The 17,838-nt window shown below is 43.3% G+C and overlaps 1 protein-coding gene across 1 annotated transcript in view; it reads left to right on the plus strand.

Moving 5' to 3' along the window:
- SLIT3 (slit guidance ligand 3) overlaps positions 1-17,838 on the plus strand; it is a 337,579-nt gene that overhangs the window by 210,886 nt on the left and 108,855 nt on the right. The window contains exons 10-12 of the mRNA XM_026035707.1: positions 2,918-2,989; positions 7,144-7,215; positions 14,360-14,431. Of these exons, the coding sequence (XP_025891492.1) occupies positions 2,918-2,989; positions 7,144-7,215; positions 14,360-14,431 (216 nt within the window). The remainder of the gene's footprint in view (positions 1-2,917; positions 2,990-7,143; positions 7,216-14,359; positions 14,432-17,838) is intronic.

Below are 17,838 nucleotides of genomic sequence, written 5' to 3' on the forward strand. Positions count from 1 at the left end.
GCTTCGCCCCGCCAGCCATGTCCATGGCACGGGTAGGCAGGCGTGACCAAACACCCCACACGAGCTGCCGAGAAGTGGGAAAGTCACTGGCAACCTGCCCCATTAGCGCCCCGAGGAGCAAATCCATCACTTCCCGCAACGGCACAGTTAGGGCCCAAATGAGAAGGGCTGTCTGCACCGCTCGGCGTGGGCATCACTCTGCCAGACGGATGGCTCCGGAGCCCTGGGGAGGGCGCGGGGCTCTCCCAAGGGCCGAGGAGCAGCCGAGGCGCCGRCCGAGGAGGCGACAAAAGGATTTGCCCAGCGCTGAGCGCGGAGACGGATGCGTGTGGGAATTGCAGCGCTCGTTTTGTGCTGCGCCATCGTTTGTCATGTTTAGCTGGGTCATTTCGCCGTGGTTTTTTTTTTTCTCTGCGGTGCTGCTGCTTCGCTCTCGGTGCCGCAAAGTCATTTGAGCACGAGGGRGAAGGAGAAGGGTTTTACCCTGCACGCTGTCACATTACCGCAAGAAAAATGCATCCATTGGGCCCTCTGACTTTGCRATCTCTGATAATACATTGGAGAGGAGAAATAAAATTGTTGCTGTCCTTGGATATTGTTGTGGAAACCTCTGAACGAGGCTCTGAACAAAGAGCCCCGGCAGAGCGGGCAGTGCTCGAACACAGTGAGGGCCCAGCAGCCTTGGACCGGGCCATTTATTTCATCGGTTTTCTAAGTTTGACCCGTTGAATCTTTTAAACAGATTATATGAAATACCAGAAAAACATTGGGGAGAATTTTAGTGAGTTGTAAGAAATGCAAGATGTGAAGGACAGTACGTTCAGTGGGATTTTACTGTTTGGGGACTGTCTTTTGTTCTTAGTGTTGTGAAGTTAAGTTTCCGCTTATTCCTGTGACACACAAAAAATCAACTCGACGATGTTTCTGTGTGGTTGTTCTGTAGTGTAAGTTAGCACTTTCCGGCCCGCAGGGTGAAAAATGCTGTTTTCCAGGGTCCATACTCTAGATGAACTAGATAAATATAATTCTCTCTGAAGCTGTGGCTGTGAAATTTAGATCAACCTTCAACTACTGCAGAAAAAGAAGACTAGGAAAAAACTTTATTTTCCTCTTTATTTGAAACGAGCAGCATTTTCTATTAAATCATGAACAGCAGTGGTTTATAACCAAGCCTTCATCACCTTGAAAACCTGAACRCCTCCTCTGGCAAAACCCGGTGTTTCCTAGAGGCTTCCAATCCAGCATCAGCTTTAACACTTTGTTATGAGATGAGACTGGATGACAGCAAAAAATACTAATATCAATAATATATCAGTAAATCAAATATCAATATTCTGGCTTGCCAGAAATAGAGTGCATTATATGTAGACAAATTGGAAGAGGAATTTCAGCTGCTGATTCAAATCGCTAAACAAGCAAGAGAATTAACCCTGATCACAGGCTTGAAAATAGGCTAACAAAAACAACTGTGCAYGYTGACTGTGCAAGTATCAGAATAATCATGGAGTAAMTGGTGGCTTAGAGTGTAACCGAGTTGGCAAGATACCTTGCTTGGAAGGGGGCTTTTCCTTTGCCTGCCAAAGGCACAGATTGCCTCAGGGGTAGGCAGTGCTTGGAGGCCTCATGGACCTCATGCATCTTCCTTCCATTCTTCCTAAATCTTTCAAAAAACATGATTGACCCCTCATGACCTCTCATTCTAACTCCATTTCTGGTTTAATTTCTTTCTCACCCCTCTGCCCTGTTGCAGCAGCTCTAAATGGCTCGAGGGATTCATGTCATCACTCCCTCTTCTGAGGTTTTTATGTTTCAGCTCTATGCGATTTCTAAACAGAAATTTTGCAATGTGAACTGCTTCTTTTTATGACGATTTTGGAAAAGCAGCAGTGAATTACTAAATGAGAGTCTCATAAAATCAAATTCTCCGTTGAATTTTAAGCGTGCTGTGGGATGCTGTCTGCTGTGGTCATGTGAATTTCTTGTACAGGGGTCCACTTCGATACCTCTGATAGAGATGAATATTTGGGGTTCGTTTGAGGAGAAGATAATCCCTTTAGCAGGAGTTTAGGAACATACTGACAAAGGCTTGAAAATACTTACGTGAAAGAAGTACAAATGCATTTCAGTGGTTACTATATTTTGTATCTTAAAGATATTTCTATTTTACGTTGCTGATTGGTGCACGGATGTTTGTTTATGAAGGACAATTCTTTCCAAACCAAGCTCAGCAATGAAAACAAGCGCATTTTGATTTAGGCCTCAACCGTACTTTAAAACACCTTGACTACTTGTTGCTTAAACAAGTAGTGTCCTTGGCTCTGCATTTTGTTGTGCTTGGTTTGCCCCCAAAAGACATGAAAAATCTGAACTCGTATTGCTGTGGATTCCACTTTGTTTCACAAGAACATTGTTAATGCAATTTGTGCATTTAGGGAAAAAACTTCAGCCTGTTCCCACAGGTTATTGCACCAAAGTCACTCCGGGAGTATTATTAATCTGCTTATTAAGATTTCTGGCATTATTATTAATCTGCTTATTAAGATGCCACAACATAGCATAGCCTTCAGCAGAGAGAGCTGCCTTCTGTTTACAGCTGACGCTCAGGGAAAACATCTCTATTTTCTACTTCAAATTCAACTAAGCATTAATACAGTATATTTTTTTWATTATTATTATTCACTTAATGAGCTTTAAATATGCAAATTCCATAGTTTGTGACTGTTGTTCCTTACAGTTTGGTGTAGTAAATGACCATTTAATTTCTAAAAGTATTTTCTCAGTTTAGTGGCTTTCAAAACCAAAATCTGTTTCACATAAAACCTAGTTTCATATTTGTTAAAAAATTGTTATAATGTGTGATGTTGTTCCTCTCCTCCTGTTGTGTAGTTAATGCATATATTGCTTTGTTTGTTTTTAGACGCTTGGAACAAAACCTCATCAAAGTCATTCCTCCTGGAGCTTTTACCCAGTACAAGAAACTTAAGAGAATGTAAGTTTTAATACGAAGACTCACATGCAAGAGTAATCTTGAATCTTTTAACCTCAAGTTCAGCCTCTCTCTCTTACAAACGTATTGGCAATTTCTCTGTTGGAATCGGTGGGGATTACACAAATAATCACTTCAGAGCATAAGCCACAGCGGGGTTTGGTCCAGGATGTTTAGCAGTGCATGAAATCCTTAATGCTCAGATTCACTTTCTGCTGCGGACAATATGAGCTAATTAATTGCTGTTACTCCATCTACCTTTGAATCCAGCTCCACAGAAAAGGTTTTAGTTCTGTTTTGTTTCTTTCTCTCATTCTGGTTTCTGTTTGCACCCCTTCAAGTCTGTTGACAGCAGTTACAGCAGGAGTACAAGTCCCTGCAGAGTAGCTCAGATTTTCCTAGTGCATTCAATGTCCTGGTATTGAAGCTGTCTGATTGTTTACAAGAAAACAAAGCAAGCTGCTGGAACTTGCTTCCTTCATGTTTTAATAACTAATAGATGCCTAGACAGTTTCTTTCTTACYAGTTCTTGTGCTGCTTCTCTGGATTAGAATAAAAAATCACTTGTGTTCACATGCAGATAACCCAAGCTAACCTGGGTTACAAAGAACCAGAGCAGGGGAAGATCCTCTRCTCTTCCTCCTTTCTATTTTTTACTTTTAAGTGATATATGTTGTGACAGCAGTCCTGTCTAGCAGATAATGGTAAAATTAATTTCTCTTGCTTTGCCATTCTATCAAAAGGTAGACATGCACCTTTGGGTAAGTCGTGGAAATGAGAGAAGTAATTCAGTCTTGGTAGCTCATTGCAAAGACTACTAATAAAGTYGCCTTTACTGTTGTTTTCTGATGCGAACAATACTGGAATTAAGGAAGTGTCAGCTCATTTCGCAGAAGATCCTGGATCATCAGATAGCTAATGCTTTTGGAAACTGGAATGAGCCAAGCTGTGCCGTTGGATTTAGGAGTAAAATCACAGTGTTYGCCAGCCCAAAGTCCTGCAGTTCCTAGAGCTGAAGAGCTGTAAATATGGATCTTAATATTTAACGGGTCAAATCATCAATCTCATAGATACTCTATTCYTCTGTCTCGCTTTCAATATAGCTGTATGTATTTTTAAAGAAGTACTGTATTAGATAGCAAGACAGTAATTTCAGTGAATAATGATGGATTCCTTTTCAGTGACTCTTTCATTAAAATCACTACTTCAGTTCTTTCTGAGATATAACTAATTTTAGATTTTGGCAGTGTTTTACTGTCCCTTCAGTCTTTATGATTGGTGAACTCCAGTTTTATGGGACTGAACCAAAAAAAGCTCTTTAACTTGACTAGCTGCTCAATCCAGTGTTCCTCTTAAGTGAAATTATTAATATTAGAAGTTTACTCTAGAATTCCATCAGTGAGGTGGCTTAACAGGTTTCTGGAATACTACTAACATAATCATGGAGATCTGAAGTCACATTTAATAAGTTATTATGCCAGATGACCTATGTATCAAAGCTTGATTAAAGTGGCAGTGTTTTGTAGAAGAACTCAGGCTAGATAGTTATGCTGCAGAAGGTCCCGTAACAAATACAATGTTTTCCTGGTTTATTTTTGATCTGAATCCTTCTTGAGRCTTTGGTGGTGGTGGTGGGAACAGTGAGACCTTGAATCCATTGTTATTCTTGTTGCATGAAGTTGAATTTATGGTATTTGTTCCATTACTGGAAGAGATTGTTGACATCATGTTTGCAGAGTGCAAGGTGTTGCCTTCACAGGAATATACTCAGTTAGGAAATTACCTGTTGAGATTTATACATTCTTTCCCTGGTAGGGAGCAGCAAGACATGTTCRGTGACACTGCAGCCTCTGGCTTTTTCATTCACTTTAATTTCACTTTAATTTCAACCAGTGGTGCAGTAGCATGGAGATTATTGGTGTCATGGATTGATGTCTCACCCAGGGTACAAATGAAGAACTGTATTATTTTTGTTGTTACTATTTTGATAGTACTCAAGGGATAACATTAGCATATGGTTGGTCAGCCAAGCCTTGGAAGCTCTTGTCACCATAGTGTGGAGCAACCCAGCCCAGACAAGGCATGTTGAATTCATTTATATATCCCCAGTTGTGCTCGTGCCGTAGTTCTGTAACTCCTAGCCTAGCAGCTGGAAGATTTCAGGCATTCCCTCGCGTTTTATTTGTGTTTATTTGTGTTTTTCTTTGTTTGTTTATTTGTTTCTTTATTTGTGAGGCCCTTAAAAGACTGCCTTGTAGCACAGGCCTGAGAGCCAGGTACATCAAGCCGCTTTCAAAGAGGTGATTGTAGCTCTGGTGCTTGTAATGGGGCTTGTTACTGTCCAATTACTTTTACTTTGTCTTAGCAGAAAACAGGCTGAGATTTCCAAGTAGCTCTGTGGTGCTGCTGCTTCTGTTAGCAGCCTCTAAAAACAAGACCATATATGCCATGAATTTTCACTGAGTACTCTTGTCAAAGGAGAATAGTCCTTTGTAAATGTTAGAGATAATCAAGTAATCTGTTTCTAATAACGCTAGTCAACACAGAGAACATCCATGCAATGTTATTAATAGCTTTGCGTTTGGCTGCAGCTAAAAATAAATGTGTTTTGTTTCAAAACCTTGTACAGTAAAGATATTTCAGTGGCTGTCTTTGCCATGCAGCCATGTGTCCTCCTGGGGTATCCTCTCTCCCGTGCCGCAAAGTCAAAACCAATTTGTGTCCGTGCGYGGTAACAGAGCACGGGGCCCCTGCAAGGTGAGTTAAACAGCCTTGGGAAGGGGGAGATCCTTTGTGGTTTCCCTGCCTGGCTGGAATCCTGATGAATTTAGTGCATTTGTGGCTGGATTGCTGCTGGTTCCGCTGTTTGATTCTGGCAGGGCCCACGGCAGAGAGCCTGGTGTGACCCACGGCCACTTAGTCACGCAGGCTGCCRAGCCCTGTGTCCGTTTGTCTCGGTGCAAACCGGGATGGTCTAACCGGGCAGCAGACCGTGGGAGGGAACAAAAGCACGAGGGCATAATTGGATCCTTGTGCCTCAGTCTGAAGGAGATGGAGCCTCCTTGCCCAACRGCAGTGGAGCTCGGGCTCTAATGGAAAGGAAATAATGTGCCTAATTACCTTATAATGCTGATTGTAGTGCGTCTGCACGGAGAGGGGGAGTGTCATTGCCCAGCACGGCACTCATGCAAGTTCAGGCACCATTACTTACACACTTATTAGCATCCTGGCGTGGGGAGAGAAAGGATGCAGACATCAGAACGTGGCAAACCCATGAAGCAGTGCTGAAATATTTGTGTCCGGAGCTAAATGGCCCTTTTCAAATGCCTGTCCCTGTTAGCAAACTCATGATTTCATGACACTGTAATGGATTTTAAAATGGTCCTCGATACACTGATAGCACAATCTTCATGTCAGACTTGAGCTTGCATATGAATTAGTAGACAGAAAGCAGCAAAAACTAACAGACCTTCTAAACATCTTTCACTAAAGATATGAAAATAAATACTTGCATTTTCGCTGTCGTTACTACAGCTGCTGTGAGCTGAGCTGAAGAACCACAAAGCTTTACTGAATGATGTCCTTGTAGGGAGGCCACTGATAGAAAACATGAGTAGGTCCCACAGCAGCTGTTCCATGAGCCTTACGAGAGAAGCGAAGAAAACCCCCYTCTATGTAGCTAAATTTGAAAACAGAGGGTTTAATTAAAATGGTATCCAACAGAAGTTATACCTCAAACATCAACCTAAGAATAAATAATATTGGTTCATGTAAGTTGAGACTAATCCTTAAGGAGCTTTGGAGAGTTTGGCTGGGAATTCTGTGTGATTTAACTATACTACATGTTTCTGGTGTTTATAAAGATAAAACTCTTGATCATACTACGTTTCATTTACCAAAAGATTTCCTCTGTAACTTGGATAAACATAGTCCTGCTGCCTACTCCATGCCTTTTGATTATTCCATTTCTCTGTGTCCTTATGTTATTTGTAATTCCTCTATAGTATGACCTTGTAGTTCTGGTTTTGTCTAACAAAATATTCTCTTCCRAAACCTTACCATAATACAAATAATTACTTCGAGATATAATACTCATTTTCAAATTCCAAATTCCCGTTTATAAATATTCTTCTAATTCCTCCTAATTCTCTTTACAGAGACATCAGCAAGAATCAAATATCTGACATTGCTCCTGACGCATTCAAAGGCTTGAAATCTCTCATTTCACTGTAAGTAGAATAGAGAACTGAATGGGTATTTGGGGAAAGCTTGCATGTGAGAAAAAGAAAAATGATTATGTGCTGYCTGGGAGAAGTTATGTTTCTGTGTGTAATTGCCAGCTTGTGTGAAGCATCTAATCTKTTGTGCATGAAAAATTGGTCACGAAGGCTAGAAGGAGGAAGTGTTTATACAACTCTAGTAAGTTCTTTTATGGATGAACACCCTGAAGGTTGGTTACTTGCTCCCTTCTTCAAAGCCTTCGCTTTGGTTCGTTCTCTCTATCTGTTGTACATGTGCAGCTGCAGGCTAATCCAGGCCCCAGCTTATCAGAGTGTGCAGAAACCATCACAGAGCTCAGGCCCCACTCGATGGGGGCAAGCAGAGCCGGGCTGAGGACACCTACATCCATGCCATTTATTTATTCTGTACTGTGCAGAACTGGGCTTGCACCTTTTTTCTCACAAACTACTTGGGGAAGAACTCTAATGAGGAGGTTTACATTTATTAGATGTAATTACTACTTTATTAAGCTGGTAAGTGGATTAAAATATTACTTTGGAAGTAAGCTAAGAGGAAAGTAGGGTCTCTTGACAGCCGTTACTTTTGTTCGTATGGAACATAGAAACTGTTGTGGCACCAGGCTGGATTTAGACATTGCTGCATTTCACCCTAGCTACTCTCAGCAGTGCTAAAAGGAGAAGCTTGTAATGGGTAGAAGAGAGCAATACAAGGTCAGAAGCTGCACATGGAAAATGAGCCACAAGCAAGACTGTTGGAAAGAGCTCCAGATTGGGAGAACAGGTTAAGCTCAACTGGAAGGGCTTTTACCTACATTTTACCTGTTTAAGTACAGTTTTTAAATGTTTATTAATACTTGCTTAAGACTGTTTTATTTAAGTGCGGTTTTTTCTTAAAAGCTGCCATCATTTTATTCTGTGCATGTTAGATAATACCAAAGACTTGTTGAGCAGTGCTCATATTAGAAGGCTATTCAGTGCTTAACTCACGTGCTGCAGTAAACTTGTGAGGCAGCAGCATGCAGAAAGATGGGCCTGTTGTTATGCCCTGAATCCAGCTGGTAGAACACTAGAAATATATATATATAAAAAAKGTTAGTAGCCTTTGCTGAATAGCTCAAGCTGTTTTACTCAGTCTGCTGTGGAAATGGTCAAATCCCTCAGCACGATCTGGAAACGATTCAATAGGTGATTGCTATTTACTGAACACCACACATTTGGCATGTTATGAAACTGCTGCTGATGCTGCAGTGCTTTCTGCTGGTGGCAAACCTGACTGGGAGCAAGCTGGAGAGGAAGGGCACTTCCCTTGGGATTTGCTTCCCAACTCCAGAGGTGAGGCAAGAGACAGAGGTGAGTCTCCCAGGTTCCCAGAGGTGAGACAGAGCAAAGGAAGGACTAAAGGAGGGAGCTGCCTCTGCACAGCTGCCGTTTCTTCAGCATTAGTTGGTGCCTCAGTTTCTTGCCTGCTGCAGCTGGATAAAGCTGGGGGCTTTTCATCCCTCTGGAAGGGTTTCCTGTTGCTCCTCACTCAGGTAGCTCATGCGAGGCTTTTCCCTGCAGCTGAGAGCTGCTTCCCAGGCCCTTGGTGGCTTTAGCAGTCTCCAGCTGCAGGCGATAGTTAAGTACAATGGAAGGYGGCTCCTTTGAAGTGCCCCTGCTCCAAGGGAGCTCTGAAGGGAACGCAAAGGAGGAAGCAGCGAAGCCAGACGCTTTCCTTGCCAGTATCTTCCCAGTTCTTTGGTGCCGGAGGCCCAATCCCTTCATGGAGCCCTCAAGGAGCTCTGCCTGCCTGTGTGTAAGTGGGACCGGTGGCAGGCGTTTTAATGAGACACCGTGGAGGTTTAATTTGTGCACCAAACAGCTGGGTTTTTTTTCAGCTAGCTGAGTTAGGAAGAAAGGAGGGAGAAATAGTCACGCACAAATGAAAGTAAGCTTTTTGTTCCCATGAAAATTGGAGCACTGCTTAAATTCCTTGGCTTTTCACTGCGGAATTCCCATTTTCTACTCCTCCCTTTGCTCCCTCAGTGCCTGCAACTGCAGGGCTCCCTGTGGGTCCAGGAGTGTGAAAGTGCCTATCTGGAAGAGGGCCAATATTTTTAGCCTAGCCAGCTAATGGAGACCTATATTTAGCAGGTTACTACTCTCCTTTCTTCTGGATTCACCTTAAATTAGTGTTTCCAGGCAGAATTGCTGTTACACCTATGTAGAGGTRGAGGAAAGTACAGAGTATTACAGTTTTCAAAACAGGAATGTTTATTACAGCAGCAGATCCCACCAAATGTATAAAATGTAAATCTTTTAAAAGCATTAAGTGATCCATATGCTAACAGGTCATAAGTTTTCATTTTAAATCTATAAATTTTTTCAAGAGATCTCATACCTTGGGGAGCAAAACAGGCCCAAAATCCAAATGCTTCAAATCAGCGATTTCTGCCTTGGGGTTTCTCAGCACTTAGCAGAAGAAAGGGGAACTTGTTCCTGCTGGGGCCCCGGGGCTCCCCATTCCCCACTCACAGAGTTAAAAAATAAGAGCTTTTTCCAGGCCGTTTCCCAGTGGTATTTTGTTCCCTATGCGTATGAAGACCATGTGGATTAAGGAAAATCTGTTCCTCTTTTCTTCCTAAAAGAAAAGAAATTACAACAAAACTAGATACGGCGAAGAGCATTTCACTGCTAGTTTTRTGTCACAATTTTGATTTTTCTACATGTGAGCACAATTGAAGGTGGAGAGGTTGTTGCCTTTAAGAACATTTGTTCTTCATCCCAATATTTTTTCTGGCTTTTCCTTCTCGCCTCCATCCTGCCACACGATGGTTGTGCCTTTAAGTCACCCCTGCGCCCTGGCTCTGTGTGTTCAGCAGCAGATTTAATTCTGCTTTAGTGCCCAAAGTTCCCTGGCTATATTTAGCCACTGGGGGCTTGGATCTGGAGTGTATTTTGGGCACAATCCCAGCTTCAAAGCGAGTTCTGCACCAAAGGATCCATGTGGGAGGATCCCACTTCTGCCTGGACCCATCTGTGGGAGGCCAGAGCTGTGGAGAACTTGCCATGAAGCCGCTACCAAGGTGGGAACAGCCTCATCTAAAGTAAATTAATGTTGGTTTCATCGGGGAAAATCAGTGTTGRGTATCAGTGAGGGGATTGTATGAGATGAGCGCTGGTGCTGCTCTTAATGCTGTCAAAGATAGGTTTTCTTGGGGGTCAGTAGGCTTGTCGTGTGTGTCTTACCAGAGGATGTTTTATTCAGTTAATTCAGTTAAACTGAATGAATGAATTGCAATTCAGTTGTGCAATTCCCCCGCAGCAGGGAGAGGGAGGGYTTCCCCCTCCTTCCTACCCCGAGTTGAAATGGAGAAGGATGGAGGCGCTCCGAGGAGCGTGGCTCCGGCACGGCAGCGCCGCCGAGCCCTCCGCTCCTGCCTGCTGAGGGATGCGGTGTCAGCCCTGGTGATTTGCAGTGAGCAATAAAACACTGTCTACTGCAATAACTGCCAAACTTATTTTAAAGTAACAAATTGCTTTGGAGAGTTTTGCTGTGATTTATTTAGCCTAACTTGGTAGGAAGAAATATGGAATAGCGCAGGAAGAAACATCATATGTCGAAGTTTCTTTCAGATATTAAAAATTTATGGCTGTTTTTACCCCAATCCATTCCTCCTCTTTTGCAAGCTTAAATTCTTATTGAGCCTGTGCCATTGTATTCAGCTTGGGAAATATAATTCTTCCTAACAAGAATTGTTTTCACAGTCTGAAGGAAAGTTAAAAGCATTTTGCGGACTGAAAAAACCATTGCATCAAGTCAGAATTTGACACTTCAGTAAGAATGTTCCATCAAGCCAAAATAAAGGAATGGATAGCTGGAAAACACATGGTTGAGAGCGAGGGATTCAGTGCAAGACTTTCAGACCCAAAAGAGCTCCGAATCAGCTTCCAGGGAAAAGCRTTAGTGTTCCGGATCCGACTTAACCAAGTGGCTCAGGTGCAGCTACCTTTGCATRTGCTGTAAAGGAGAGAGAACACCACAGTTCTTGCTGGGACGCTTAGGGAAGGTTTGGCAAGGTTGGGTGCACGTGGAACACCCTATATTTGTGCAAATTCCTTGAAATTCTTCAGGAGGTTCCTGAACATGTCATGGTCAGAGACTGCAGAGGCTCAGGGAGAAGTGTGTGCGCCCAGGCCCTGCTGCTGCCTGCTTGGGAAGCGGCCTCTGAAGTGGAGTTGATCCATGTGTTTCTGACCGTTTTCTCCACACAAAACTGGTTTCCAGCTTTGCAAAGAGACATGCAGTCTTTGCAAAGTGACATGCAGTCGATGGGGAGGTTTGCAATTCTTTTGTCACAGAGAAAAAAGATCTCCTAAAAATTCTCTCCATCAGTTGAAGCATTGGAGAGGGGAGCATTTTACTCTTAGACATAATAGCTGGGAGGAGAGCAGAAGTTCCCATGCTTCCTGTTAAAGAAGAAGGAAACAGGGAGTAAGAGGCAGTGCCACGTGTRTCTCCCAGCTCCTCTGTGCTGCTTTTGGAGGGCTGGGCGACTCGRCTGGCCCGGCCGGCACACAGAGGCGGCCGCTAATTTGGCTCTGTCTGGTGCTGAACATGAATATGAATTAGAGATCAGTGCCTGAGCTCTCATCCTGACTTTTGTTTAGCTGCTAATTTGTTTGAATGTTAATGTGCCACATGCACGTCAGCCCAATTAGGTTTGGAAATGCTTATTTTCTTTCCGTGGCTTCTAGAAATGGAAGCTTTGTGTTGTGTTAGAAGCGATTTTAAAGAGCTTTATTTTGTTTAAAGTGATAGGTGCATACAATCATCCAAGGTTGCAGATTCAGTGGAACTCTGCATTGTAGCCTTCCTACTCTTAAGAAAGTAAATGATAAATTGCTCTAAGCACAGTCATAGATTGGCATTTGCATTCGGTAGTACCATAAGCTAACAACTGTGCTAGGTGTAAAGGTTGAGGCTTTGCTGAGATTTCCTTTTAGGTGAGTGGCTACAGCTGCAGAGCTGGAATCACTCCTCGTCCAGAGGGGGGAAATGTTCAAATTCTTTCCTCAAACATTTATGAAGCTTCACTTCTCATCTCTTTCTTAAATAYTGTGGTGCTGATGAGCATCGATTATCCTGGAACTTGCCCAGAGCAAGGCAGGCCTTAGTCTGTCCTCACACGTGGACTTCTGCAGCTTAATTCACTAGCTAAAGAAATGCTGTCCTGCGTGGGAGCTGAAAGGGAAGGATGCTCAACCCTGCAGGCATTAACTTCATATTTTACCATTCTATGAATATTTTATTTGCAAGTGCTTTGCTCTTGCTTCCTGCTACAGACTTGCACATCAGCCACTTGGTGAGCTCAAAGGAGCCTGTGAGCTGCCCCTTTGAATGTTGTCCTAAAGCTCTGTGAAATCCCCGTGACTTGAGACTTGTCTCTGGTTTTGAAGCTCTTACCTAAATGCAACCTCCAGACCTTTCAAAGTCCACCCATTATTTCTGTGTAGGTGTGGATAAAATAAAAAAATTGTGTTTATTGAAGGAAATTTGCTCGGCGCACTGGCTCTGAGGAAAGCAGACTCACTGATGTGCATCTTTTGCAGCTGAAATACAGAAATGTTAGGAAAATATAGTGGAATAAGTATTTATTACAAAACCCACTAATCATACCAACGCACTAGAAGCCAATCTCCTGACTCAGCAAGAGAAACTAGAATAGAATTTGTGTTACATTTCTCTAGAGCAAATGTAGTGCTAAGTGAGCATTAGCTTATTGGGTAGCAGTCCAGCTTCTGCTGTGCTACACAAAACATGGAGAATGAAGTCTCACATTTAGCTGGTCATGTCTTAGTGGTGCTGTTTTATTTAGCATGGCTTTATTTAGCCTCCAAAATGAGGCGATGTGGGAGCTTTGGCAGTTCTGCCTCAACAACTGCTAAGAATCACCCAAGACGAGCGCGCTCTGGGGAGGCCGGGGGAGGCTSTAAATGGGCCGGTTTGCTAAGTGTTTGTTTTTCAATATGCTCAACTGGGCAGATTATTTGAAATGTTGAAAGACAGAGCACGTTAGGATTCCAGCCAGCGTGCAGACCTCACACGGCCTCCCGATTCATTGCTCTTCTGCAGCAGAAACTTGGGGAATGAAACTAGTTCATTAACCTGAGCACACAGCTGTGCCACGGGCTGGTCTGCAGCCATTCACCTCGCGTTCAGCCCAACGCAGAAATCACCAATGTTGTTTTTCCCATTTTCAAGTCTTCTAAAATGCTTAGAGGAGAATTTTCAGAGGAGCCAAGAGGCCTTCCCTCCTCCCAGCAATTTYCTCCAGGAATGGTGGTATCCTGACCCCTCAGACTCAGCTCCCATCCCTACGTAACACTGCTAACCTTAACAGCRGCTTCATCTGGTTTGCCTTTTACTTCTGATTCTGATGATGCTATATAGGTGCATTGCCTTAAATAATAAAAGAAGTCACCCATGGATATCTGTCCTTGTTTGTGCCTGAATAAATGGAAACTTCTGACACTTATCTGTGTTATTAAATCTTCACCTGTTTTATAACTAAACTATATGGAAATTACTCTTGAGTTTTTGAAATATATGGCTATTTCCAGGCCRTGGTTTATATTAGCTGGTTCAAGCTGTAATAGCATCTGGTGAAGCTGTAATAGTTTGTCCARTGATACCTGTGTCTCATTTCATGCCAATTATTGGGTCCTGAGAGGTTCAGTTATATGAAATTTTTATCTCCAATGGGCTTGTGCTCTCTGGCTTTTAAATTTGGTATCAYCGGGCAAGAACTCTAGGTTCTTGCACCAGGCAATGTGTCTTTTAATAGTTAAAGCACTTCTAAAGAGGGTGAAAAAATCCTCGACAGAATGAAAAATATTTTAGATACAGCTTTTGGATGATGTCCAGTTTCTACATTAAAAATGCTTCCCAACAGCAGACGAAGCCTGAATCATAACGACTSATTTAATACCACGTGCTCTCTGAAAAGAAAATGAGATCAGTAGTTAAATGAAATGCCCACAGATCCTGGCCATGGTGCACAAGATCAATAAAGATGATACTGCAGAGAGGTGGGAGGACACTCGACTGGTCGGTTACTTAAGATTTATTTTGTCTTCCCGTGTCTTTCAGAGTGCTCTATGGAAACAAGATCACAGAGATTCCCCAGGGCCTTTTTGATGATCTCGTGTCTCTGCAGCTGCTGTGAGTACGATCTTTTCCTCATCTTTATTTTGCACACTAGCTAGATTTACAGATTTTTCAGCTTCTGGTTTTAATATAATCATTCTTCCAGGAAAACTCTGTGGGACAAGCTGGTCTGTTGTTCTTTATGTCAGGCACCAGGGAGGCAAGGGCTGAAAAAAAGAAGGTGCCAATGGTTTTATAGCTGAGTGCTTGTAACAGATAATGGACACAGAAGAGTGAAGTTTAAGGAGGAAATGGGAGATTCAGTGAAGTCCAAGAAAGGAAATTTGGTCACATTTGGCTGATGTAAAGGTGGGAATGCATTTTGATTGTTTTTACAGATTTAGCATGTGTGGTTGGATATCCAGGTCCGCCAGGGCTACTGTGTTGCAAATCCCTGCATGTGGAAGCAAACTGGCAATATTTAAGATCTTACTGTTAGCAGCCCTGCCTAGTTCTTTGTTTTGATTGTGCCAAATGTTGTTGGAATATGTATTTGTGCATTCAGGTATTTTATGGYATGTGTGACTGAACACATGGTTGAGATCCAGGAGTGCAGTAACTTCTTTTAGAAGGAAATCAGCTTCTATTTCAGCCAGTCACTAGAKGGGGCAGAAGTGGAGTTCAGTCTGTATTTCTAATAGTCTGTTTAGCATCACAGATGATGCACTTGGAAAGATAGGGCAATATATGAAATTATTCTCTATTGGTTTACAGCACACCTGCATGTGCGCACACACATAAAGCCCCAAAACAATAAGTTATRTATAAATATATAATGAAATGTAGCTTTTAGACATAGTATTTTAAGTTTTTCTAACTGTCTTGACRCAGCTAGAATTGAAAACCCAGAAGTTCACGATTACCAGTCAGTGTGTGTCACTGTGTGGTTGCTGTCTTTGCTGCAGCTTGCCAACCTCGCACGCTATACAAATTAAACGTAGATTTAGGTTCTAAGTCTAGGATCAGAGCCAAAGAACTAAAATTACAGTAAAATAGTTGATGTTGCTCTACATGTTCAGCCAGATGGGCAGTTTAGCCATAAGATCTTAATTGCAAACACGGACTGTCCTTCCCTAGAGAAAGACAAGCAAGAGCACATATGGTTTGGCTGTGGCAGGCCTTGCGCCGCGACGGTGACAAGCTGTTCATCCCCTCCTGCAGACAGCCAGTTCTTTTGCCTTGGCCTTTTGCACACACTTCTTCTGGCAGCTCCTTTCCTCTCTCCTGTCCTGTACCTGACAAGTTGCTATATGGCAGGGGCTTCATAGCCCGGCGTGCGCACTAAGAGAAGTGAGGATGTTTGGTGCACCATGCGTGGGAATAAGCAGCGTGGAAGCTATGAGAAGCTGGGGCCTGGCTCGTGTTGGGACAGGGTGGYGAGCTCGTGTTGTGTTTGGTTCTGGGAAGGAGCTGCAGGCAGAAGGCAAAACCTCGGCTTGAGACTTAGACCACTGAGAAGGAGACCGAGGATTTTACAGTGACAAGTTTGAAGCTCACACAGTTGCTCTAGCAGGATATTGACAGGTGGCATCTTTCCCAGTAGAAAAAATAAGCATCACGTAACGTATAAGATACATAATGCAGTTTCCTATAAATATGTGTTTCAAGTAAGACCATAAAAGACATATTTATTTATATAAGTGGAGACTTATAAAAGTCTCCAGTGCCATACACCATAGTCCTTCCGTGTACGTAGTGTAGGTTTTCAATGAGCTAAATAGTTAAGCAGTAATTTTTCAGTGTGAGTTAGCTCAAGTGACACCGTTTGTTAAAGGAGGCAAAATCTATATGGCAGACAACAGTTTGAATGTCTTGAACTTAAACCATTCGGGTGATGTCCAGCTGAGCAGATCCATGTAAGCAGGGAAGGCTCCAGAGATGGTTGTGTTACAGAGTTCCCAGGCCAGTTCCTCCGGAGGCATCGATGGCTTTTGAGAAAATCTGGAATGCAGAGTCGCTCTTGGCAAGGCTGGTGTTGAGTGAGCAGGGTTTAAATGCAAGTGAACGTCTGCACACTTTGCAGATCATGGCTCTGAAGCAGCTATTATGGGACTGCCTGTAGTATTTTAATGGATACCTAAAAAACAAATGGCATTCATTGGTCTTAGACCTGCTGTTGAATAGTTGGAAAAGTGCCCTGTGATTAGATCTAATTTAGTGTTCAGTGGGCTCTAGATTGGATTTCTCCTTATTAGTCTGGAGACACAGTGATAAGGCGGCTCTGATTAAAGCATCCTGGTAGCCAGCGTAATTTCCTAAGCCTGAGATGAAGCATTTTTGAAAATACACYGGAATTATGGAAAGGCAGCACACACCACCAGAAAAAAAAAGGAGTGCTGGTAGGTTCTGTATCAATTAAGATGTTACTTGGCACAAGGCTGAGAGCATCAGACCCGCTTGGCTGTCAGGTAGCGCTGCRGTGGCGACGCGGCAGGAAAACACCCAGCCACGGGCAAGAATCTCCCCTGTTTATTGTTTTAACCCAATCGAGGTGAATTTGAAATGCAGTTTCTGAAGGCATCATTGCAATTAGCTCTCTTAATTAGCTCTCTTACGTGTTCCCCACGTAATATATGTAGTTCCCTGCACATCACCACATAATTGGATTTCTGTTAATTTGCTGGTTTCGCAAATCTTCTTCCTAAATCTGCAGCTGTAACCAGCACAGCAGCAAAGGTCGTTGCCGAGTCCCCCACACATTGCATGTGTGTTCTAGGGGACAGAAGTGTTTCTTGGACACCATCACCTTCCTCACGTGCTGTGAGGTTTTCGGGAGACAGGATTCRAGGTGGCTGTGGTAGCCTTGGTGCAATGGGCACACGCCCTTCTTTTCATTAAGATCTAGTATCTGAATCAAGGGTCTTCTGAGAATTTTAGTTGATTTGCATTTTTGAGAGCTATTCTGTTTTCCAGAAAGGTGTAGGTTTAATTTTTTTTTTTTCCAGAAAACTGTGATTTTTATTGCCACAAGAACCCCTCCAAGCTGGGGAGAAGTGGTTGCTTAATTCTCCTGGTTTGTCGAGCCTGCATCTGAATRTTGGAAGAATAGGAAGTCCTCTGGCAGTTGGAGTGCCAGCCCAGCTGGCCTGACGCTCACCCTGGTGGGGCTGGAAGCTGCCACCAGTGCAGATCCCCACCCCATTTATCTTCTGGGGCTCCTGGAGGGTGGGCAGGGCCCCTTGCGCATGCCAGGCTTGTGCAGGGGCACGTTTGAACTTGGCTCAGCTCCTTTTTGGCCACCCTGTGACAAATGAAGCTGCTGGTGGGTGACTGGCTGCACGGGGAGCCGGTGCATGGAGCGGGATGCAGCGCACGGAGGTTCCTGGCTTGGGAAGCTGCGGATAACGGGCGCCACGTTCCATCACCCGTCCTTTCCATGTCCAAGTAAATGCTCTTTGCTCCATGCAGCCATATTAAAGCAA

This window comes from Nothoprocta perdicaria, unplaced genomic scaffold (genome assembly GCF_003342845.1).
Source record: "Nothoprocta perdicaria isolate Ctin4 unplaced genomic scaffold, notPer1 scaffold_165, whole genome shotgun sequence".
In the NCBI taxonomy this organism is placed as follows: Eukaryota; Metazoa; Chordata; class Aves; order Tinamiformes; family Tinamidae; genus Nothoprocta; species Nothoprocta perdicaria.